Source organism: Rhinichthys klamathensis, unplaced genomic scaffold (genome assembly GCF_029890125.1).
Source record: "Rhinichthys klamathensis goyatoka isolate OS25496 unplaced genomic scaffold, OSU_Roscu_1.1 h1tg000004l_1, whole genome shotgun sequence".
Taxonomy (NCBI): domain Eukaryota; kingdom Metazoa; phylum Chordata; class Actinopteri; order Cypriniformes; family Leuciscidae; genus Rhinichthys; species Rhinichthys klamathensis.
Window position 1 is genome coordinate 4,164,863 of NW_026606557.1, and position 24,316 is coordinate 4,189,178.

At 41.0% G+C, this 24,316-nt stretch overlaps 2 protein-coding genes across 2 annotated transcripts; one reads left to right on the top strand and one right to left on the bottom strand.

Annotated features, from left to right (window-relative positions):
* Nucleotides 1–14,485: 14,485 nt before the first annotated feature.
* LOC130084986 (transcriptional regulatory protein AlgP-like) lies at nucleotides 14,486–16,262 on the top strand. The gene is made up of 3 exons (XM_056250531.1): nucleotides 14,486–14,688; nucleotides 15,439–15,576; nucleotides 15,844–16,262. The coding sequence occupies exons 1-3, from the start codon at nucleotides 14,610–14,612 to the stop codon at nucleotides 16,260–16,262; spliced, it is 636 nt and encodes a 211-aa protein (XP_056106506.1). The 5' UTR covers nucleotides 14,486–14,609.
* A 3,649-nt stretch (nucleotides 16,263–19,911) lies between these two features.
* On the bottom strand, nucleotides 19,912–21,590 carry LOC130084992 (transcriptional regulatory protein AlgP-like). Its single transcript, XM_056250544.1, has 3 exons — nucleotides 21,389–21,590; nucleotides 20,701–20,838; nucleotides 19,912–20,432 (listed from the first exon to the last, which is right to left on the bottom strand). Exons 1-3 carry the CDS (start codon nucleotides 21,471–21,473, stop codon nucleotides 19,912–19,914), a joined length of 744 nt encoding a protein of 247 aa, XP_056106519.1. The 5' UTR covers nucleotides 21,474–21,590.
* Nucleotides 21,591–24,316: the final 2,726 nt, after the last annotated feature.

Genomic DNA, 24,316 nt, shown 5'->3' on the forward strand with positions numbered 1-24,316 from the left:
GTAATCTAAGTTTGTCATCTTACAGACCTTAAAACTAGAAAAATTATTTAATCTTATGAGACTGTGTTACGTGACTTTTGAACAAGTTTTTGTTTTATTCAACTTCACAAAGCTAAAAGTGCCCCTAGTTGAAGAAACGTCCGACTACTGAACAGACATGTGTACGTTTAAAAAAAAAAAAAAAGCAAAGCATTGAAAATATAATAAATAAAAGCTCTGTAAACACTTGCATTTTTTGCAAGACTATAAGTGTGTCCAATCGAGTAATCAAAAGTTCTACACTTGTAGTCTTTACGCCTACTTGAACACTTGCGCCAAGTAGACGTCATGCAAGTAGACAAGTGGTCGAATGCAAAGACCGCAAGTGTGGGTACTTCTTCTTCTTCTTCTTCTTCTTTGGATTTTTACGGCAGTTGGCATCCATTGAGTTGCATTACTGCCATCTTCAGGCTTTATCTACCCTTTACTTTCACTCATACTAAATCCGTCTATCTAATCCAGTCCCCCTCAAAAAATCAAATAACAATTTCCTACCCCCCACACTCTCTCCATACTCCAATAAACTTTTTACTGTATCATCTACCCTTCCTATATTTTTAAACTGTGTTATCATTTCTTGTCTTTCCTGATTAAATTTCCTACATGTTATAAGAACATGTTCTACTGTTTCAGCCTCCTGACATTGTTCACACATTCCTGTAGGATGTTTTCCTATAATTAAAAGTGTACTATTAAGATTACTATGCCCAATTCTCAACCTGCTTATTATCACCTGCTCTTTTCTCTTTGTTCCCCTACTTCTTGATATACCTACTTTTCTTTGAATTTCGTATAAATGTCTCCCTTTTGTTGCATTATCCCAACTTTGTTGCCATTGTTGATTTACACTTCTCCACACTATGCCTTTCCCCTCTGATTTAGACAATTTAATATTTACTTCAACTTCTCCTTTTTTAACTGCTTCTTTTGCCACTTTATCTGCTTTCTCATTCCCCTGTATTCCCAAGTGTGCAGGGACCCACATAAATATGACATTTTTCCCCTGCCTATTTATTCTTGAGTTCATAAATAAAACTTCATACAGCAGGTCCAGGTGACTTCTAGATGTACCTGTCTTCATGCTTACTAGAGCTGATACAGAGTCACTACATATTAATATTTCTTTATCACTAATTTGTTCTGTCCATTCTAACGCCATCAATATGGCAAACATTTCAACTGCAAATACACTCAGACAATCCGATGTTCTTTTACTAATTTCCACTTTATATCTAGGAATAACAACTGCCGACCCTGTTGCTTATGTTTGCATGTCCTTTGACCCATCTGTGAAAATCTGAATACTTTCCTTATACTTACATTCCTTATAACTATAATATACACTATTTAAATCAGCATTCTTATTATTATGTTTAATCTCAAGCAGCTCTAAATCTACACATGGTATTTCTAATTCCCAGATAGGTCTGATAGGCCACACCACATTTGCGCCAAACTCTTTATCATAAACCCCTGTATCTTTTGCCATTTGATCCCCTGTCCACCCAAAACTTGTTTTTTGATTTGTCTCCTTCTCCCAGCATGTCTGCAGCACCTTTTTTGCTGGATGACTATCTCCATGCCCTCTTAAATTAACCCAATAATTAGCCCCCAGCTGCTTCCTCCTCAACCACAATGGCATTTCACCTGCTTCATCTTGGAGAGCACATACTGGGGAAGTTCTAACCGCTCCTACACACACTCTTAAAGCCCGAGCTTGAATAACATCCAGATCTGCCAACACAGATTTGGCTGCTGAACCATATACAATACTTCCATAGTCTAACCTTGATCTTATTAAGGCTATATATATGTATTTTAGCAATGCTACATCCGCTCCCCACTCCAATCCTGCAAGACACCTCATGACATTTATAACTTTTTTACACTTATCAATTACATATCTGATATGCTCCCTCCATGTTAATCTCACATCAAAATATACTCCCAAAAAAACGAAAACTTTCAACTCTCTCTAACTTATTCCCATACAATTTCAGATACCATTCCCTGACTTTCTTTCTTGTGAAGAACATAACTTTTGTTTTTTCCACTGAAAACTTAAATCCCCATTCTGTCCCCCACTTCTCGACTTGATTAATTCCATCTTGCATTTTTTTAATGACATATTCCACATTTCTCCCTCTTTTCCATAATGCTCCGTCATCTGCAAACAATGATCTCCCCATATCATTTGGAATGTTTACAAATACATCATTTATCATAATGGAAAATAAAGTTGGACTTATTACACTCCCCTGAGGTGTCCCATTCTCTACCGTATATTGACTTGATAATTCTGCTCCTATCTTCACCTGTATAGTTCTTTCATTTAAAAAGTCCATAATCCAATTAAATATTCTTCCTCCAACACCCATTAGATTCAGTTTAATTAGCAATCCTTCCTTCCATAACATATCATATGCCTTTTCCACGTCGAAAAATACTGCAACCATTGTCTCTTTATTCATTTGAGCTTTCCTTATTTCATCTCCTAGCCTAATCACTGAATCTATAGTACTCCTTCCCTTCCTGAAACCGCTTTGATATGAAGCCACCATTTCTCTTTTCTCCAAAAAGTATGTTAACCTCTCATTCACCATACGTTCCATTATCTTACAGATATGGGACGTCAAAGCAATTGGTCTATAGCTTCCAGGTTTGCTGGCATCTTTTCCTGGCTTCCTTATTGGAATTATTATAGCCTCCTTCCAACTCCCTGGTATTATTCCCTCTATCCATACTCTGTTGTACAACATCAATAATTTTTCCATACCTTGCACACTTAGATGCTTCATCATACTATAACATATTTCATCTTTCCCTGGCGCTGTTTGTCCTGCTTTGTCTAGTGCCCTTTTTAACTCTCCTATTCTAAAGGGGACATTTTGAACATTCTCCATACTACTTTTCCTACCCAAAGCCTCCATATTTTCAGATTTTGTTTTCTTCTACCTTCTTCCTGCAAATTATTTGATCCATGTATCGTAACAAACATTTTTGCCAATAACTCTGCCTTTTCCCTATTTGTCACTGCTGTCTTATTTCCCTCAAACAGAACCGGATAATTCCATTCCCTCCTGTCCCCCCCCATCTTTTTTATCATCCCCCACACTTCCCCAACCTGAGTTGAGTTTCCAATAGAATTACAATACTCCCTCCATTTTACTCTTTTTGCCTGCCTTATTGTCCTTCTTACTACTGCCTGTGCCTGCTTGTACTTAATCAAATGTTGAAAATTATGAGTTCTTTTAACTAGTTTAAATGCCTTATTTCTATTTTTCACTGCTACCTTACATTCATCATCCCACCATGGTACTAATTTCTGTCTTGCTCTGCTTTTGCTTTTAGGAATTGATTCTATTGCAGCCAATATTATACCTTGCTTTAATTTACTGTCCATTGCTTCTATATTCATCCCTTCATGAAGCTGACTTAAATATCTATCACTTACATCAAGAAATTTCTCCCAATTAGCCTTCTCAAATATCCATTTCCCCCCTGTATTCTCTATGACCAGTGGTGTTTCCATATTTATCTTGCACCATATTGGATAATGATCACTCCCTATAGTTCCTTCATGATACACTGACCAATCACATAATGATGCCATGGTATTTGATACCAAAGTAAGATCTAGTACAGATTATTTTCCTGTATTTACATCTATCCTAGTGTTACTTCCATCATTTAAGCATACTAAATTCTTTTCATCAAGTAACTCTTCTATCACCTTCCCATTTGTATCTGTTCTATCACCACCCCATAATGTGTTATGTCCATTAAAATCTCCACACCAAACAATATTACTACTATCCTGCCCTTCTATCTCTTCCAGCTTCATTAATTCTAGTTTCTTGCACGGGTTATAATAATTCACAACTGTTACTTCTTTCTTTGCCCAAATTTTCACTACCACATACTCTTGTTCCCTTCCTATCCCTAAAATCCTGTAAGGAATGCCCTGCTTTATAAAAGTGACACATCCCCCTCCTACCCCCCCTATCCTATCTTGCCTCACAATTACATACCCATGTAGAACAAAATCCAAATTTGGTTTTAACCAGGATTCTTGTATACACACAATGTCAGGTTTTTCCCCTCTACTAACTATAAACTGTTTGAATTAGAGCCCAAGCTTCAGCTGGCGCTACGTGTTTAGCTCCTCCAGCTTCAACCTCAACTCAACCTCCATAGAAAAAATAAAAAAAATAATAATAATAAATAAATAAATAATTTAAAAAAATAATAATAATAAAATAAAATAAAAATAAAAAAAAATAATAATAAATAAATAAATAAATAAACTTAAAACTAAAGTCTTCTTGCTAACTGTGTTTTTTTAAGAAATTCTATCACTGCTTTTATTGTAGAGTGTGTTCCTGGTAGCTTCAACAGGTTGCTTAAATTAACAGATTTTGTTACCCTCTTAATTTTTTCTCTCTCTTCAAGGTACTGCCTACATGTCAAAAGTACATGCTTCACAGTTTCAATTTCCATACAATATGGGCACATTCCCGTCTCATGTTTCCCTATTATATATAAGTTGCTGTTCAGGCCTGTATGTCCTAGCCTTAGCCTAGTGAACCATGTTTCCTCCTGTCTTGATAATGAACTCATTTTTTAACTGTTACATTTTGTTGAATACTATATAAATGCCTACCTTTTTCCCCCTTATCCCATTTATCTTGCCAGAGTTTATGAATACAATCTTTAATTATTGTTTTAATTTCTGATTTGCTGAGTGGAACCTGTATTTCTACTTGTTCTGCTTTAAGTGCTTCTTTTGCCAACTCATCTGCCTTCTCATTCCCCTCAATACCTGTGTGCGCTGGAACCCAAGTGAACTGTGTTATTAGCTTCTGTTGCGTTATTCTGAATATCATCTGATGAACTTTGTCTAAAAGATCTTGCCTGCATTCAGATTTCCCAGTCTGTATGCTAGTTAAGGAGGACATAGAGTCTGAACAAATAACCGATTTATATGGCTTCACTTCTTCTACCCACTGTAGTGCCATTATGATGGCCATCATTTCTGCAGAGAAGATTGAGAGGTGATTTGAGGTTCTTTTTTGTATTGTAACTTTATATTTAGGAATGTATACAGCCACCCCCGTTTTACCTGCTGGTTCTTTGGATGCATCTGTAAATATTTGTACTGTATCATTATATCTTACTTCTATATACTGTTGTACACTTTGATACAATCCCGTCTTAACTATGTTTTTAGTTTCTATATTAACTACAGGATAGCAGAAAAACCAAGGTGGAGTTATGCTCAAGTTAACAGTTTTGCTGCAGGATATAATACTGATTCCCATATCATCTGCCTCTTTTTTACTACTCCATCCAAAACTATTTTCCACAATGCGTCCATATTCCCAACATTCCTCTAACACCAATTTTGTAGGATGTATATTCTCATGCCCTTGTAAGTTTACCCAGTATGCTAGAGAGAGCTTTAACCTCCTAAGATCTAAAGGCATCTCCCCTACTTCTACTTGCAGCGCTGGGATAGGTGATGTTCGGAAGGCTCCACTACACAGCCGGAGAGCTTTGGCCTGCACCCTGTCCAATTCAGCCAATGTAGTTTTAGCTGCCGTTTTATATACTGTACATCCATAATCAAACACTGATCGGATTATTGCTATATAAATTCTTTTCAAAGAAGAGCCTGATGCCCCCCAATTATAACCTGATAGACACTTTAAAAGATTAATTGCTTTCTTACATTTTTCCACCATTTTCTGTACATGATTTTTAAAAGTGAGTTTACTATCAAACCACACACCAAGATATCTTAATTCATTAACCTGTTTGAGAGATTGCCCATATATCTTAAGATCTATTGTTGGTTTTACCCTTTTCTTAGAAAAACAGATGAATTGCGTTTTTTCCACTGAGAGGTGAAACCCCCATTCAAGTGACCATTTTCCAACCTGACTAATTGCTGTTTGCATCCGTTGCTGTAAATTATCTATATTACGGCCCCTCACCCACAATGCTCCATCATCTGCATATAATGCCCTGTTTATCCTTTGATTCACTCCATCAAACACATCATTAATCATTATATTAAAAAGAATAGGACTGCATACACTACCTTGTGGGGTGCCATTATCTATTGTGTATGTACTTGATAACTCTGATCCTATCCTTACCTCTATGGTTCTATCCTTTAAAAAATCTTTAATCCAGTTAAACATTTTACCTCCTATTTCCAATTTATTCAGCTTAATTAAAAGTCCTTCTTTCCACAGCATGTCATAGGCCTTCTCTATATCAAAAAAGGTTGCCAACACAGATTCTTTGTTAACCTGTGCTTTACGTATCTCATTCTCTAGTCAGACTACAGGATCCATAGTTGTTCTTCCAGTACGGAAACCACTCTGATATGGTGTGATCAGCCCTCTGCTTTCTAATGTGTACCCTAACCTTTTAGTAATCATCCTCTCCATGAGTTTACATAAATTAGACGTTAACGCTATTGGTCTGTAGCTTTTGACATTCGTTTTATCCTTTCCGGGTTTCCCTATAGGGACTATTACTGAATGTTTCCACCCAGTGGGCAATTTCCCTCCCTCCCAAATTTTATTATATAAAATCAGTATCACATTTTTTGCCACATCAGATATTTCTTCAATCATTTTATAGCATATCCCGTCTCTCCCTGGTGAGGTATTTTTTACACCAATCAATGCTCTTTTTAGTTCAAACAATGTAAAATCTACATCTAGTGAGCTCTCCCCCACCACTTTCATCCCCAACATATCTTTATTCTCTTCAATGGTCCTCATTCTTAGATCTAGCTCTTCACTGGAAAGGTTCTGTGAACTATGTATTTTAACAAAAGATTTTGCTAGCATCTCAGCTTTTTCTCTACTAGTTACTGCCTCAATACCACTATCTCTTAATATTGGTAGTGAAAAGTCCCTTCTTATCCCACCCATCTTTCTAACCATTCCCCATATATCATTTATTTTAATTCCTGTCCCAATATTACTACAGAAATCTCTCCAGTATTTCCTTTTAGTTTCTTTTATAATTCTTTTAGTTTTAGCTTGTGTTCTTTTATACTCCATTAAATTATCAAAAGAATGATTAGATTTAACTACTTTAAAAGCTTTATTCCTGTTTTTAACAGCCTCTCTACACTCATCAGACCACCATGGTACCATTTTCTTCTTCTTTGCTCCAGATGTTTTACCTATTGTTTCCTCAGCTGACTTATGTATTATATTAACAATCAAATTATTTAATTCCTCAATATCTTCACTCAAATTTGGCATCATTTCAATTAATTTGCTGCTTGTTTTAAAATTATACAGCCCCCAATTGACCTCTTTCATTCTCCATCTTGGAATCCAATTTTCTTCAAAATTAACATTTTGACTCCTTATCTTTACCCAGATAGGATAATGATCGCTACCCATTGTATTATCACTTCTCACATCCCATATGCAAGTACCTGCTAGTTGTTTTGATACAAAAGTAAGATCAATTGCAGATTCTACACCATGAGCTACATCATATCTAGTGCCTCTTCCATCATTTAAACACACTAACTGATTATCATCCATAAACTCCTCAATGATATCCCCATCTCCATCTGTTCTAGCACTTCCCCACAGGGTATTATTTGCATTAAAATCTCCACATATTATAACTTTGGATTTTTCCACATCACATATACTCTCCAACATATCTCTAGTTATTTTTTTACAAGGATTATAAAAATTTATTATTCTATTTTTTGTTTTATTCACCCATACTTCAATTATAATTATCTCAAGCTCTTCACGACTGTTGATAACTCTATAATTAACACCATGTTGGATGAAGGTTATAACTCCACCACCCATAGCAAGGGTTCTATCCTTACGTACTGCTGTATATCCATACAATATAAAATCAAGTGAAGGTTTTAACCATGATTCCTGAATACAAATTATGTTAGGTTTGACAGATTGCTCCTGAATGTGCTGTTTTAATTCTTGTCCGTTCGCAATTAGACTCCTCGCATTCCACTGTAGAATGCTTAGCATCATTATTAATCTCCACCACCACATGTTGATTGTGAATCTGATATCACCATTCTAATTGTTGCATTGATGATCTCTACTGACATCTCTTCCATTTCAAAATATTTTTCTGCAGCTTTTGCAATTATCTTAATTCTCTCTGTTCGGCTACATGCTTGGGCAGAACAGTTAATGATTTCCACCATAAATGCTACGAACTTTTTCTTCTCCACTATAAGTGTATCCTTGGTAATATTGCAACACTTATGCAAGTTTTGAACTGGGGATTGAGTCACAGGTGCTAATCTACTATTATCCTCATTAGATTTTACCTTTCTAATTGCCTCAACGTACGTTAATTTTTATTTTACCTTCACATTCTGAATTTGAACTGCTTTTTTATGTGCATCACATCCTTTGTAAGCAGCACTGTGCTCTCCTCCACAGTTACAACACTTGATTTTAGCTCCTCTCTCACATTTCCCGTATTCATGTTCCCCTCCGCATTTGGCACAACGTAGTTTACTCTTACAAGCTGCTGCAATATGCCCAAAATGCTGGCATTTAAAGCATCTCATAGGGGGAGCGATATATGGTCTTACTATATAGCTGACATACCCAATTCTGATTCTTTCAGGAATTTTATCTTCCTCTAGAGTCAACAATACAGACAGGCTGGGCCCCTTAACACCATCTCTTGTAAAAGGTAAACGTTTAACTCTCATTACTCTCACTCCTCTTACATTATCCCTGATATCTTCTTCAGTGATCTCAGTTGATACTCCAGATATTACTCCCATAACCTTCCTTCTGTCTTCCCATACTTGTGGTTTAACCTCCTTCCCAAGCAATGATTTACACTTCATTAATCCATGCTGCTGAACTCTATCTCTACATATAATCATTAGATTCCCATCTCTTAGAGTTTTAACAAACTGTACTTCACCTACCAATTTGTATATTGCATCACTAACCTTCAAGGGATTTGATGTACAAGGGGATTGAAATCACAGAATGACTTTAATTTCAGAACTTTGTTCTTCCTCTCCTTTTTCTCCATCAGATTCTCTCTGCTTTCTTTTCATTTTTTTTCGATTCACTATCCTCCATTCTTCGTTGTTTGATTTTCCCTCGTTACCCGTGTCTACCTCAATCTCACTTCCTTCATCCACCTCACTTCCTGCACCTCCCGGATCACACCTCATTCCTCTCAACTCAGCCATTTTCAGGAGCCAACCCACTCCAGTTTTAGATTTGATCTCATATGTTGCATTTATCACTCCTGCAATGAATGTCACCATCTTCTTCTTTTCTAGCAAGTGTGGGTATTTGGACAAGGTATTAATCATAGCCTAATACTAATTACGGTTATTACGACATCTGGCGTGAACGAAGTGCTCTGCTCCTCCAAACCTAATCAAACACACCTGAACAAGCTAATCAAGGTCTTCAAGATAAGGCTACTAGAAAGCTACAGGCAGGTGAGTTTGATCAGGGTTGGAGTTACCCAGACCTCCTTGGGTCGTTAAAAACGCGTTTTCAGAAAACTTTTATACAGGGTCAATATATAATTGTGGGAGATTTTGAGTTTGAATAATTCTGGGAAAAAATATATTTATTTACAAAATATTATTATCTTCCCTGATAAATCATCCCTGAAATATTTTGTTTTTAGTCATTGCCAAGCTCAGGCATAATTGATTTCAGATATTTAGTTTTAAAAACAAGAAGTTTACTCATTATTTGGTCAACTATGTTACGGACAAAACCTATAAGTTTTAACTTTAAGTAAATGGCAGACATTTAAAAAAATCATTACTCTTGGAAGAATATGTGTCTATTTACCTACCTTTTCAATTAAAATACCCAATTAATTAAGAAAATACACATTTTGTTCAATTGAAACCCCAAAATTCAAGTACTGAAGTAACCGGTCTGTATATTTTGTTTCCAAACTGCTTGATTCATGATAATTTTCTTGATGAAATTATGCTGAGGTATATATTTGACAGCTACTCAGTTTCTAAATATTTACTTGGAGATTACGGAACCATTGAAATACATATATTTTTTAAAAAACACAATGGTAACTTAATTGACAGCCCAGTATCATAGTTGACAAAAGTAACATAGTTGACTGGACATGACAAAGTAGGATGATGTATTTAACAAAAACAATCCTAAACTATATCAATTATTATATGTTAGCTAATCTTTTATTGCATTTAATCAAGACCTGTTGAATAGCCTTCATGACAAAGGAGAAATACAGACACACATCAGTTTACAAGGATCAATCACAACTTTATTAACAAGCACATATATCAAATGCTTGTACAGTCAGTCCAATACTCAATGTGTGCACAAATCACAATATGAGGGTATCAGGTCCCCCTACATTAGGCGACCAGCCCCAATCTGTGTGTCAAGCCCTAGCCACACGGGTTCTAGCCTGGCAAGCTATCCCCGATGTGTCGAGTTGGGTCATAAACACTATAAAGCGAGGTTACTCGCTCCAATTCGCTCGCAGACCCCCGAAATTTCAGGCGGTTCTCGAGACTTCGGTAAGAAGCAACGTGGGTCACGTGCTTCGCACCGAAGTACAGAATCTATTAGCAAAAGGGGCGATAGAATTAGTCCCCCCCGCGCTAAAAAATATGGGTTTTTACAGCCGCTATTTTCTGATTCCGAAAAAAAGACGGCGGTCTCAGACCCATTCTAGATTTAAGACATTTGAACAAAGCTCTCATGAGACGGCCGTTCAAAATGTTAACGATCAAACATATCCTCGCGCAAGTGCGCCCAGGGGGATTGGTTTGTCACAATGGATCTGAAAGATGCTTACTTTCACATTCAAATAAATCCTCGTCACAGGCCATTCTTGAGATTCCCCTTCGAGGACCGGGATTATCAATACACCGTTCTGCCGTTCGGTCTATCGTTGGCACCCCGTACATTCACGAAGTGTGTGGATGCAGCGCTTTCTCCTCTGAGACATCAGGGAGTGCGCGTGTTAAATTATCTCGGCGACTGGCTGGTGCTGGCACAGTCGAGAATCGAGCTATTAGCTCACAGGGATTTGATTCTCGGCCATCTAAAATGCCTGGGTTTCACAATCAATGTTTCAAAAAGCAAACTAACCCCCAGCCAGAGCGTGATCTTTCTGGGCACAGTTTTAGACTCGAGAGCTATGACAGCGCGACTCACACCAGAGCGCGCGCTCTCGGTGCAAGTGCTTGCAGGCACTTTCAGATTGCGCGAGCGCGCGCCACTGAAGAAATTTCAGAAACTGCTTGGTCTCATGGCAGCAGCATCGCCAGTACTCCGCATGGGATTACTACGCATGCGCCCGATGCAGCATTGGCTGACACGCCATGTGCCAACTCATGCATGGCAGTCAGGCAGCTTACACGCGCATGCAATGGTTCATATGCATATGGTGAATCACGGTTGTTTAAGAACCCTAATTCTCTGGCGGGCTCAGAACTGGCACCACGTGGGGGTGACAATGGGAACAATTTCCAGGAGGAAAGTGGTTCTTACAGATGCATCCAACCTGGGTTGGGGAGCGCTGCACGAGGGCATGCCTGCATCCGGCCTCTGGTCGAGCACGGAGCAGAGCTTACATATCAACTGTCTGGAGATGAAAGCAGTTGGGTTGGCCCTGAAGGCATTTCTGTCGAACCTCAGAGGTCACCACGTCTTAGTCCGCACAGACAATACGTCAGTGGTGGCCTACATGAATCGCCAGGGGGGCATCAGGTCAGGGAACCTGCATGCGATGGCGAGAGACCTCCTCTATATGGGCACAAACCAACCTGAGCTCTCTGAGAGCAGCGCATATCCCGGGCGTCCAGAATGTGGGCGCGGATATGCTTTCACGGGGCAACACTCCCCTCGGCGAGTGGTCCCTGAACCCACAGACGGTCAGTCTGATATGGAAGGTGTTTGGCGAGGCCAAAATCGACCTTTTCGCCTCGAGAATCAACACCCACTGCAAATTGTTCTTCTCGGAGAACAGGGACGCGCTGGCCCAACCGTTCCCTTTATGCCTTTCCCCCCCGTCTCGATGATTCCACAAGTCATCAAACGGGTCAGAGAGAGCGGGTGCCCAGTCCTTCTGGTGGCCCCTCTCTGGAAAAGCAGACCGTGGTTCCCGGAACTGGTTCAGTTATCGGACACAATCCCATGGCCTGTCCCACTGAGGAAAGACCTCCTCACACAGGCGAACGGGACATTGTGGCATCCGAGACCCGATTTATAGGCCCTCCATGTTTGGCCCCTCAACGGGTACCCAAGGACCTTCCTAAGAAGGTTTTAAGCACTATATCTGAAGCCAGGGCCCCATCGACTCGGCGCCTGTATGCTTCAAAATGGTCAGGTTTTTCCAGCTGGTGCTCGAAAAATCAGGCTGACCCAGAGTCATGTGAGATATCTGTGGTTCGCTCATTCTTACAGGAGCTGCTGGACGCGGGTTGCTCCCCGTCCACGCTCAAAGTGTATGTGGCAGCCATAGCAGCACATCATGTTCTGACGGCTGGCCAGTCACTGGGAAGAAAAGTCCTGGTCGTAAGATTCCTGAAAGGTGCGAGGAGAATGAACCCCTCCAGACCTCCGTCTGTGCCGCCTTTGGACCTCTCCACGGTCCTGGGGGCTCTGAAAGGTCCACCTTTCGAACCGCTCCAATCGGTTGATCTAAAAACCCTCTCGCTGAAGACCGCTCTCCTTATGGCGTTGGCATCTATCAAGCGAGTGGGAGATCTGCAGGCGCTCTCTGTGAGCCCTGCATGTTTGGAGTTGGGTCCAGATGACTCCAGAGTCATCCTCAAGCCCAGGCATGGTTACGTTCCTAAAGTGCTCTCAACACTGTTCAGAGCACAGGTGGTGACATTATCAGCCCTCCCTCCTTCTGCAGAGGATGGAGAGGTTAATCTTCTCTGCCCTGTCTGAGCGCTGAGAATCTATCGGGAGCGTTCTGCGTCTTTTAGACAATCAGAACAGCTTTTTATCTGCTTTGGTGGTAGATCCAAGGGGGATCCAGTCACTAAGGGGATATGAGGATATGTTTGATCGTTAACATTTTGAATGGCCGTCTCATGAGAGCTTTGTTCAAATGTCTTAAATCTAGAATGGGTCGGAGACCGCCGTCTTTTTTCGGAATCAGAAAATAGCGGCTGTAAAAACCCATATTTTTTAGCGCGGGGGGGACTAATTCTATCGCCCCTTTTGCTAATAGATTCTGTACTTCGGTGCGAAGCACGTGACCCACGTTGCTTCTCACCGAAGTCTCGAGAACCGCCTGAAATTTCGGGGGTCTGCTAGCGAATTGGAGCGAGTAACCTCGCTTTATAGTGTTTATGACCCAACTCGACACATCGGGGATAGCTTGCCAGGCTAGAACCCGTGTGGCTAGGGCTTGACACACTGATTGGGTCTGGTCGCCTAACGTAGGGGAACCTGCTATAATGGCGAATTCGGTGCTGCTTTTCTGCAGCAGATAATCGTGGCATTTGCCTGAAAACAAGTTTACTTTTATAATATTTATTGCAAAGTATTTTATAGTTACTGTACAATTAGAATATTAAATGAACTCCTGAAAACTATAAGAACATGTCATGAATGTCAACTATGTTACTCTTGGTCAACTAAGTTACCTTTGCAGAGTAACATAGGTGACTGGTAACCTAGTTGACATTTTTGCTGTTTTTAGGGATAAAATCAAAATGGTTGCCTAGCACCAGACACCACATGGCATTTTACGGAGAGGTTCTTCTGAATATTATATGTACAACTGAGTAAAATTGAAATTCAAAGTTATTTATGAATTCATTGTAGTAACATTGTTGACATATGATAAGTACACATTTGCCCCAAGCACTACTTTAGGTGAAATAACTGAAAATGTGGAGGGAGAACATACATTGGAGTCTTGCTAGTTTTCTCTTCAGGAGGAAATGACATCATGTGGAGCAGGTCATGTGATTTGGAAAACACACTCTTCCTTGAGGGGTGTATTTGCTATGGGTAACTTAGATGACAGCGACTTCTCGGACACATATTCAGTTTGTCAATTTCTATTGAAAATGTGACATATTGCCCAAAAAGACACATTGTTCACAATTACCTCAACTTAATGTAAATAATATAATTAAAACTGTTTTTGAATAAGTTTTTTAAATGTTTTTTTAGGTAATGAGATTGTGGTTGTAATTCCTTTCGGACGGTTATTTAGTTGACATTTTAGGGATATCTAGTAAATTTTTATAAATAAATGATTATTTCCATAATAATTAACTATGGAATCTGTAAAGACAAGATCATGAAGAACACTGAAGACTTTTAAAATTTTATTTTAATAAGCATGTTTGCGAGATAAATCTCATGGACATGAAAACTCCCTCAATTATATATTGACCCTACAGCGATTTATGTTGCGGGATTCAGCAGCACATGTTTGCATTGTAGTTTTGTGTTCCTCACTGTCCTTTCTGACTGACTAATTCAGCGCGTTTTCCAGCAGAGCTCATTGTGAGATCACAGGTCGAGAGGATGACAGCTCGAGTGTACTGCTCGTTGAGTGTCGTTTTATTGTGCCTGTCTGCATGTTTGTGCACAACACAAGTCGCAGGTGAGAAGATCTTTTAGCTTCATTACACAGTTTGAAGAAATGCATTAAGTGCCTTACAAAATGACTTCTTTTGAACATGTAGCTACAGTACATTTAGTTGCAATAGTAAATTTATGAAACACATTAACTGTCCATGTCTTCTATCTGCATTGTGCTTATATTACACATCTCACCAGTAGTGGGGTAGGTTGTAACAGCACTTTGTCTTTAAAACTGATTGACAGTTTAGTGATTAAATGGAATTTATTCTTGATTGTAAGCAGATATGCATATTTTCAAGTTTTGAGACCTATATTTCAAAACCCCTGACTTATAAATACTGAAACCATTACAACACTCCCTGGTCCCTTTTACCAATCCTCTTGAATCCTCTTCTGTAGAGTCCGGTCAGTGTCCGGTGATGCTGACAGTCGTGCCATCCAGTCGAGGATGTACTTCTGATAGAGACTGCTCTGGAGGACATAAATGCTGTCAATTTTTCCTGTGGGCCTGCATGTGTGCCACCTGTTTTCAGTGAGTTTTAATTAATGATGGATGCTAGAGGTCTCCCAAAAGAAACACTGAAAGTTTTTACTCAGATGTTGCTAGTGAACTTCACAAATAATTGCAAAGAAGCTGCAAGTAATGCATTGAACTAAATATGAAACTTTGAAGTAGAAAGACTGATATATATAATATATATATTTATATTCAAACCGTAAATGAGACCTTCAGCATTCAGTGATGTGTTCTGTCGTGTCTTCATAACAGCAAAGCCAGGAGAGTGTCCAAGCTCCAAAACTGGAGGAGGAAATTGTGCCAAGTTGTGTTACTATGACAGTGACTGTCCGGACAATGAGAAATGTTGCAGCAATGGATGTGGACGTCAGTGTATGGCTCCATATACAGGTAGTTGTATTATACTTGTTTATGGAGTGTTTGGGTCAGCTCCCCACCCCAGTGTGTCTTTTATAATTCTGTTCTCGTCATCCTACTCCATGACAAAAATAACTGCAATTTAGCACACGTAGCACAGTTTCACAGAATAGCTTTACAAAATGAATGATGAATATTTAAAATACAATTCACTCTGAAACACTTGCTATTCATGATTTGAGTTTTGTGCCGAATGCCACTGAAAGAACCGACTAAAGATGACTATCTATATCCCTGCAGTGAAGCCTGCGGCCGAGCCGCCAAAGCCTGCAGTGAAGCCTGCGGCCGAGCCGCCAAAGCCTGCAGTGAAGCCTGCGGCCGAGCCGCCAAAGCCTGCAGTGAAGCCTGCGGCCGAGCCTCCAAATCCTGCGGCCGAGCCGCCAAAGCCTGCAGTGAAGCCTGCGGCCGAGCCGCCAAAGCCTGCAGTGAAGCCTGCGGCCGAGCCTCCAAATCCTGCGGCCGAGCCGCCAAAGCCTGCAGTGAAGCCTGCGGCCGAGCCGCCAAAGCCTGCAGTGAAGCCTGCGGCCGAGCCGCCAAAGCCTGCAGTGAAGCCTGCGGCCGAGCCGCCAAAGCCTGCAGTGAAGCCTGCGGCCGAGCCGCCAAAGCCTGCAGTGAAGCCTGCGGCCGAGCCGCCAAAGCCTGCAGCCGAAAAGCCGTGACATTGCTTTTTGCGGAACTCATGCTGAAGATCTTTTACAGATCAATTCAGTGCTTTATTCGTATAGAATGTTCCCTGTTTATCACCAAATAAATCTTATATTTAATGAAATGTTTTTGATCTATTGGAGTTTTTGGTACAAAAATAAATTTCTGTGGAGTACATGTGGTTATCCTGTGTCGACAGTGTTTCATCCTTCGTATAGTCAAGGAAGTTGATTTATCCTGTCTAATCAGGGAAGGTTGTGTTAACGTTATTCCCTGCAATGCCAGAGAGTCATTCTCTGTATAGTAAGGAAGATTTATTCTCTGCTCAAACAGGGAGAGTGAACTGCTTTTACAGTTCATGTTAAGGTGGTTTATCCTGTGTCAGGAAAAATCACAAAGGAATACTATGTTAATCCCCAACCACTGAGAAATCAAGTGATCAGTTCAAATCATTGTTAGGACAGCACATGGACTCAATAGCGACTAAGTCAGATTGGATTTAACAAATAAATCTGGTAGGGTCTGTTGAAAAATGCCAGAAGGTTTGTATGTGGAATTTTCCTTTTCCAAATCAGTGGTTTCAAGTTGCAATCCTTTTTAATTGCTTTGCCCTGTCCTGTATTCCCTGTCCTTGTATATAGACCTATAATGCAGATTTCTGCTAAACTTAAACCATTAGTTAGTTCACATCTTCTACCAGGTGTGTTGATCATCTCGTTCGCCCCATGGACATTCTAGGTGTGTTCAACATCGGCTGCGGCTGGATGTAACCGATTGGCGAGAGTTGCCGCGGGGAGGAGCTGCAAACGGAGACGTGAAGTCGGACAATTTCTGGTTCCCGTAGTGACCGCTCACGTGGTGTTTGCATACTTTACCACAGCTGAAGTGAAATAAATGCTATATTTGCCAAATAAACATATTTCAGACACATTTTCATTCAATACTTTACTGCTTCATACAGCATCTGTTTGAACAAGAATAAAGTTCAAAATAAGCCTATATCAATGAAGTGGAGTCAATGTTTTTTAATCAGTTTTATTTTGATAAACATGACACAATATAACATCGCGACTACATGAAAAGACTGTTTACTGTTATAAAAAACTGATTTGTGAGCTTTAGTGGAACTAAAGGTGTGAGAATAAACACGAAACGCACGTGATCGTTGTCATGAGGTGAATCCGGACAATCGTGGAACAGTTGTGTCGTCATCAGAGCTTGTGCAGCTGCTCTTGAGAAGCTGCGCTGGCTGAGTCCTCCGGCTACTCTCGAAACACTCTCGCGGTACTTTGATGGCGTACGTCACAGTCATGTGGCGTCGGCGCTGCATCAAGTCGGACAAAATTTCTTACCGGCATGCACAGCCGGCATGCGTCAGCCGCCGATCGGTCTGCGCAGAGCTGCATGAAGTCGAACACACCTTCTATCTTCACCAGGGTGACTCTTTGTGATCCGTTGCAATGGGCTTTCCCTCATTGGTGAGGGAGGTCCGTTACTAGTACACGCCCTTGATCCCTCACTTCATTTCATGCTGTGTGGGGTTGTTGAGGCTGGCTGGTGTAGCTTAAAGTGAGAGGCTTGGAACCAGATGTCATAATCTCCAACCATTTTTCTGATCAAATTTTTCTTTGTGTAGCAAATTAGCTTGTTAATAAAACTTGTTATAATTGATTATGAATATTTGGATCAGTTAATCGGGTTAACTTGATGTAGCTACATTAACATGACAACCAATTACTCGGTTCATCCTGTGAACACTCAATATTGGTTATTAATTCTAAGATATTTACATTTCCAGGGCATGGGCAATGTCTTTCTTACTGTAGAGTACTATTCAGAGCCTGTAGCCAGAAATCTATGATTAGTGACTCCAGATATGACCTTGAGACACGGACAACTTTACGTGTGATATGAACAAGACTTTATTAACTAGACTAAACATTTAAACTTAGTCTAGTTACATTAAGTTTACTAAGGGAAAGAGAGCTGAAGCAGAATACAGGAAAGCAAGAAGTTATAGCGTTGTTTGATGTTCAGCAGATCAACAGCCTGAGCAAACCACCAGTTTAGTTCTAACATGCCCTTCTTAAAAGGGGGTAAGGATACTTAATGTATCAAATAATGAGACTAAGTTTGATACTTGCACGTCTCGTCCATTTGAATTAAACTGTCCTGATGCAATTTGTTGAGGCTCCAGTTGATCTTTGCTGATGTGGTCTTGATGAGAGAGGACCAGTGGGAGTCAGAGGATCTTTGGTGTATGGAAAGACAAGGCCGCAGCCTGGCGCAAGCTTGGGGGTCCTTGGGGGACTTCTAGTTCAGCATCATCTTCACATTAGGACTTCTCAGGAAGGACCAAGCCAAGAGAGCAAGAGGTTAAGCAAGCTAAGAGTGCTAAGAGCAAGAGCAGCTAATCTTGTGATCAGTGATTTTTTTAAAGCGTGAAGATGTCAGACCCTCTGGAGGTGTGTGAGCCAATAAGAAGTGTTCCCTTTGGAGGGAGTTTTTACGACCATTTGAATGTTTAATTTCATTGGGTTTTTAAGAAAAGAATCTTCAAAATTCTTATAATTCTAATGCGTCATAAAGTTAGCAAAATGTAATGTAAATTAACAAATGGGGGACGAAGATTGGAGTTTATAGAGACCAAACATGCCACACATATGATTTTGGTTAACCACAGTATGCAAAGTCTGAAACATTAACCAAACAACATAAAGGAAAATCATGAGATGAGAAAATTAGATACATGTTTATGCATTTCTCAAGTGGATATATATAGAATATATAGGATTAACAGGGTTAATTTTTCCTTCTCAAGAATTAAGTGAGAGTCACAACTCTGAAAATTCCTTTGGGGTTGTAAAACGTATCAGTCTTAATGTGTCCTGTAACAGGACACCAGGTTCTGCCAGTGGATAGACTTCATTTGTGATGTTAGTTTTGGGGTGAAGTTCCACAGACCTTTGATGGGAGAGTGAGTTTGCTGGATTCATTACATATGAATAATTTGTGTGTTTGATTGGTCCACTCCAGACGCTACACACGACTGTAACTATTTACTTTGGAATTAACAAAGCATTGGCACATCTTAAAAAAATAAGATGTGGCGAGAATTCTCAAATCAGCCAAGAAATTTGAGTCAATTACTCCGTTTTTAAAATAGCTGCTGGTTTGATAGAATTATCTAGAAGATTGTTTTTAAAGTGTTACACAATTTTGCCACTTATCTTTCTAGTATGCTAGAAACTGTAGAATCCATCTAGATCTTTGAGATCCGTAAAGAAAAATCTTCTGTGTTGTCAAAACAAAATACAAACATAAGGGCGACAAATAATTTTCCCATGTCAGAACCAAACTTTGGAATGACCTCCCTATTTATGTAAGGTCAGTAAAGTCACTATTGAAATGTAAGGCCATGTTCAAAGCACATCTTTTAAAGACTTCCTGGGCATCTTCATATGATGGGTGTTTGATCATTACCTTGTCTGTTTTTTTTTCTCTGTACTCTTATTTGGGTTTAGTTATTGTGAAGCACTTTGGGCAACAGCTGTTGCATTAAATGTGCTATATAAATGAAACTCTTCAGGCAAATTAATTTGTTTATCTTTTTTATTTTTATTTGTTAAACAGGGAAAACATCACTGGTAAAAATCAACACTGTTAACTGCATGCATGGCCACTTTCTTTATGTCCAGGAGGACCCCCCTTAAAACCAGGACATTGGGCATCAGGGTGAGTTTTTTTACAGTTTTCAGCACATACTGCAGGCTTTTCTGGTTTGGCCACAGGCTTCACTGGAGGCTTTGCTGGTTCGGCCACAGGCTTCACTGGAGGCTTTGCTGGTTCGGCCACAGGCTTCACTGGAGGCTTTGCTGGTTCGGCCACAGGCTTCACTGGAGGCTTTGCTGGTTCGGCCACATGCTTCACTGGAGGCTTTGCTGGTTCGGCCGCAGGCATCACTACAGGCTCTGGAGGGCCCCTCTTGGGGCCAGAACATTGGGCATTAGGGTGAGTTTTTTGACAGTTTTCAGCACATACTGCAGGCTTCACTGGTTCGGCCGCAGGCATCACTACAGGCTCTGGAGGACCCCCCTTAGGGCCAAAACATTGGGCATCAGGGTGAGCTTTTTGACAGTTTTCAGCACAAACTGCAGGCTTTGCCGGTTCAGCTGCCGACTTCACTGCAGAGATTCAGATAGTCAGCTTTAGTCAGTCCGTTTAGTAACATTTAGGTCTTAGATGTACAGCACATAACACGCAAAGCATGAACAGTAAGTTTTACTTACAGAAAGAATTGTATTTTAAGTCTTATTCATCTATTAAATTTGTAAAGCAATCCTTTGCTTGAAACGTTGCTATCGGCTCAATACTTTTGACACGTATAACGAGAAAATAAGACCAACTGATATAACGAGAAAGCCGACTCAAACACTAATAGTACATAAATACCTGTATATGGAGCCATACACTGACGTCCACATCCATTGCTGCAACATTTCTCATTGTTGGGACAATCACGGTCATAGGAACACAACTCAGCACAGTTTCCTCCACCAGATTTTGTGCTTGGACACTGTCCCTGCTTTGCTGTGATACAGACAAATAACAGAAACATACAGTAAATGAGGCTTTCAGCATTCAGTGATATGAAAAAAAGTGGTCAAAGATCAGAATAGGTTTTACAAGAAAATACTAGTTCAGTCTTTCTACTTTATAGCTTCACATTTAGTTAACATTGTCCTCCAGAGCAGTCTCGATCACAAGTACATCCTCCACGGCCCGACCGTCAGCTTTACCAGACACTACAGGAGTGTTTTTGTAATTTTCAGTATTTGTAAATCAGGTGTTTTGCAATGTGCGTCTCAAACTTGAACATATTTGTGTATTTATCTGCTTCAAATCAAGTACCATTTAGGCCTATAACTAAATGGTCGATTAGTTTCAAGACAGAGTGTCGTTACAACCTACCCCACTACTGGTGAGGTGTTATAGAAGCACAATGCAGATAGAAGATATCCAGTTAATATGTTGTTCATAAGTTTACTTTTACAACTAATTGTATTGTACATCATATTTTGTAAGGAACTTATTTATGCATTTATTCGGGCTGTGTAATGAAGCTAAAAGATCTTCTCACCTACGACTCCAGCGTGGTTTGTGCTCAAACATGCAGACAGACACAATAAAACAACACTCAACGAGCAGTACACTCGAGATGTCATCCTCTCGACCTGCGATCTCACAACAATCAACTCTGCTAGAAGATGCACTGAATTAGTCAGCCAGGGGAGACAGTGAGGCACACAAAACTACACTGAAAAGATGTGCTGCTGAATCCCTTAAGATAAATTGCTGTCTAAAGATTTATAGATCCAAGGAAGTCTGGGTAACGGCAACCCTGATGAAACTCACCTGCGTGTAGCTTTCTAGCCTAATCTTGAAGACCTTGATTAGCTTGTTCAGGTGTGTTTGATTAGGTTTGGAGGAGTGGAGCTGCGTTCACGCCAGATGACATAATTAGAAGATGATTGAGTGTTTCTATGGCAACACTATCAACGACAAGGGTCAGGTGGTACAGCGATCATGTGGTACAAGTCGGAGCTCTCCGAAAATTCCAAGTCTACAAGTTGTAGTTATGAATAACCTCTTACACCTAAACTCTACAGGAAAGTGGATCTCTACTGTCAAAAATCTGTGTAGAATATGAAGAGACACAGCATACACAGACACAGGGGCATGTCTAGAATTTGAAACCGAATTTGTCAATTGCTGATTGCAATGCGGATCCAAGTAATTATGACTAACAACAATGTTTCAAGCAACTAGGGAATACAGCTATTTTTATATCAACGCCACTTTAAAAAAATATATAAATATTTTTATGATGAACAAATTGAATTTAGGTTTAATTTTTTTTGTTGAGTTAACAATAGGGAAATAAAGAGCCATAAAAACACTTAACAATGAAATCCAATTTTTGCATCTTATCAAAATCATACATCTAAAACACAAATTATCTTTTCAACAGCCTAGATGTCTTAACAGCTTTACTAATGTCCTCTGTTGAGGTTAGGGAATGGTAAAAGATTTTTAAGTCAGTGGAAAACGACTCGGTTACTAACGTAACCTCGGTTCCCTGAGAGGAGGGAACGAGTATTGCGTAATAGCTTACGCTATGGGAAAACTCCTTTTCTCGAGAAATATTGAAGTCTTTATGTAAAACGCATTGCAGCTGCACAGCATACAGCAGTGAGCGAGGCAGCTCGGTCATTGGCTGTGCTGCGGCAACTGCACGAACCTATGACGGGGCGACTCTGAACCCGCTTCCAATGAGCGTGCTTCGCGTCCGCGCGCGTCAGAGCCCGCCAAGATGGGCGTGGCCAAGGGCTATATATTGGGCGCCCCGTCGTCTGAGTTCTTTAGGTTCAATCGACTGAAGCAAACTGACCAAGCACAAGCACGGCAGCTTACGCAATACTCGTTCCCTCCTCTCAGGGAACCGAGGTTACGCTAGTAACCGAGTCGTTCCCTTTCGAGAGGTTCCTCCTATTGCGTAATAGCTTACGCTATGGGAACGCCATGTAAAACGCCGTGCGTGCTGACTTCGCTCTATTAAGCCGGAGGCAGATGCCTGAGCCTTTAAGCAAAGTAATTATCCAACGAGCCAGCCGAAGGCGGGCTTTATAAAGGACAACGTGGAACGGCCCAATGGGCGTCCAGAGAAACACACAAGCACATTTTTATGTACTGACATGCATGAAAAATCCTCTACATCAGTCAGAGACGGATTCTATGAGGGAGGAGACAATGCTCAGAATGTACACACTCCAGCCTATGCATAGTTAGACCGACAGTATGTTAGAGTGCATTGAGGGGACCTGTAGGTTATAAAACCTGATAAATGTTGACGGTGAGGCCCAGCCTGCTGCCGCACAAATATCTTGAATGGGTATCCCACTCGACCATGCCCACGAGGAGGCCATGCCTCTTGTAGAGTGAGCTCTGATGCCCAAGGGGCACTGAAGGCCCTTGGCTTCATAAGCCAGCGCTATAGCATCAACTATCCAGCGCGATATTCTTTGCTTTGAAACAGCGAGACCCTTGGTGCGGCCGCCAAAGCATACGAACAATTGCTCTGTCTGTCTGAACAGGGCAGAACGTTCCAAATATACTCTGAGCGCCCTGACCGGGCAGAGTAAATTAGCGTCGCTTTCGTCTGCTGGTGACGATAGCGCGGCCAAAGATATCACCTGTGCTCTGAAAGGTGTAGAGAGCACCTTAGGAATATACCCGTGTTTTGGCCTGAGGACAACCCTACTGTTGTTAGGTCCAAACTCCAGGCAGGCAGCGCTTGATGACAGCGCGCGCAGGTCGCCCACTCTCTTGACCGAGGCGAGAGCCAGCAAGAGAGCAGTTTTGAGCGAGACCTGTTTAAGGTGCACAGTTCAGAGGGGTTCGAACGGGGCACTCTTGAGTGCGTCCAGGACCGTGGCCAGGTCCCAGATCGGCACCGAGGGGGGGCGTGGGGGATTTATCCTCCTGGCGCCCCTCAGGAAACGAACAACTAGGTAGTTTTTTCCTAGTGTGCGTCCTTCTACAGGGTCGTGTGATGCCGCTATGGCAGCCACATATACTTTGAGCGTGGAGGGGGTGCGGCCTGCCTCCAACAGCTCTTGTAAGAAAACGTGCACACTCGGTACTTCGCATGTCTCAGGGTTCAGGTTCCTGGATTTACACCAGTCACTGAACACCTTCCATTTCTGGGCATATAAGCGCCTCGTAGAGGGCGCTCGCGCCTCAGTGATGGTTCTCAACACTCCACTGGGGAGGCTCCCGTTGAGGGGCCACGCATGGAGGGCCCACAGATCGGGGCGGGGATGGAGGATCATCCCGTTGGCCTGCCTGAGGAGGTCTAGCCTCAGTGGAATCGGCCATGGGGCAGATTGCATCATCTGCATCAGTTCTGGAAACCACGTCTGGTTCTTCCAGAGTGGGGCTACTAGGAGCACTGCACATTTCTCCTCCCTGATCCGACTGATGACCTGAGGTAGCATCGCGACCGGAG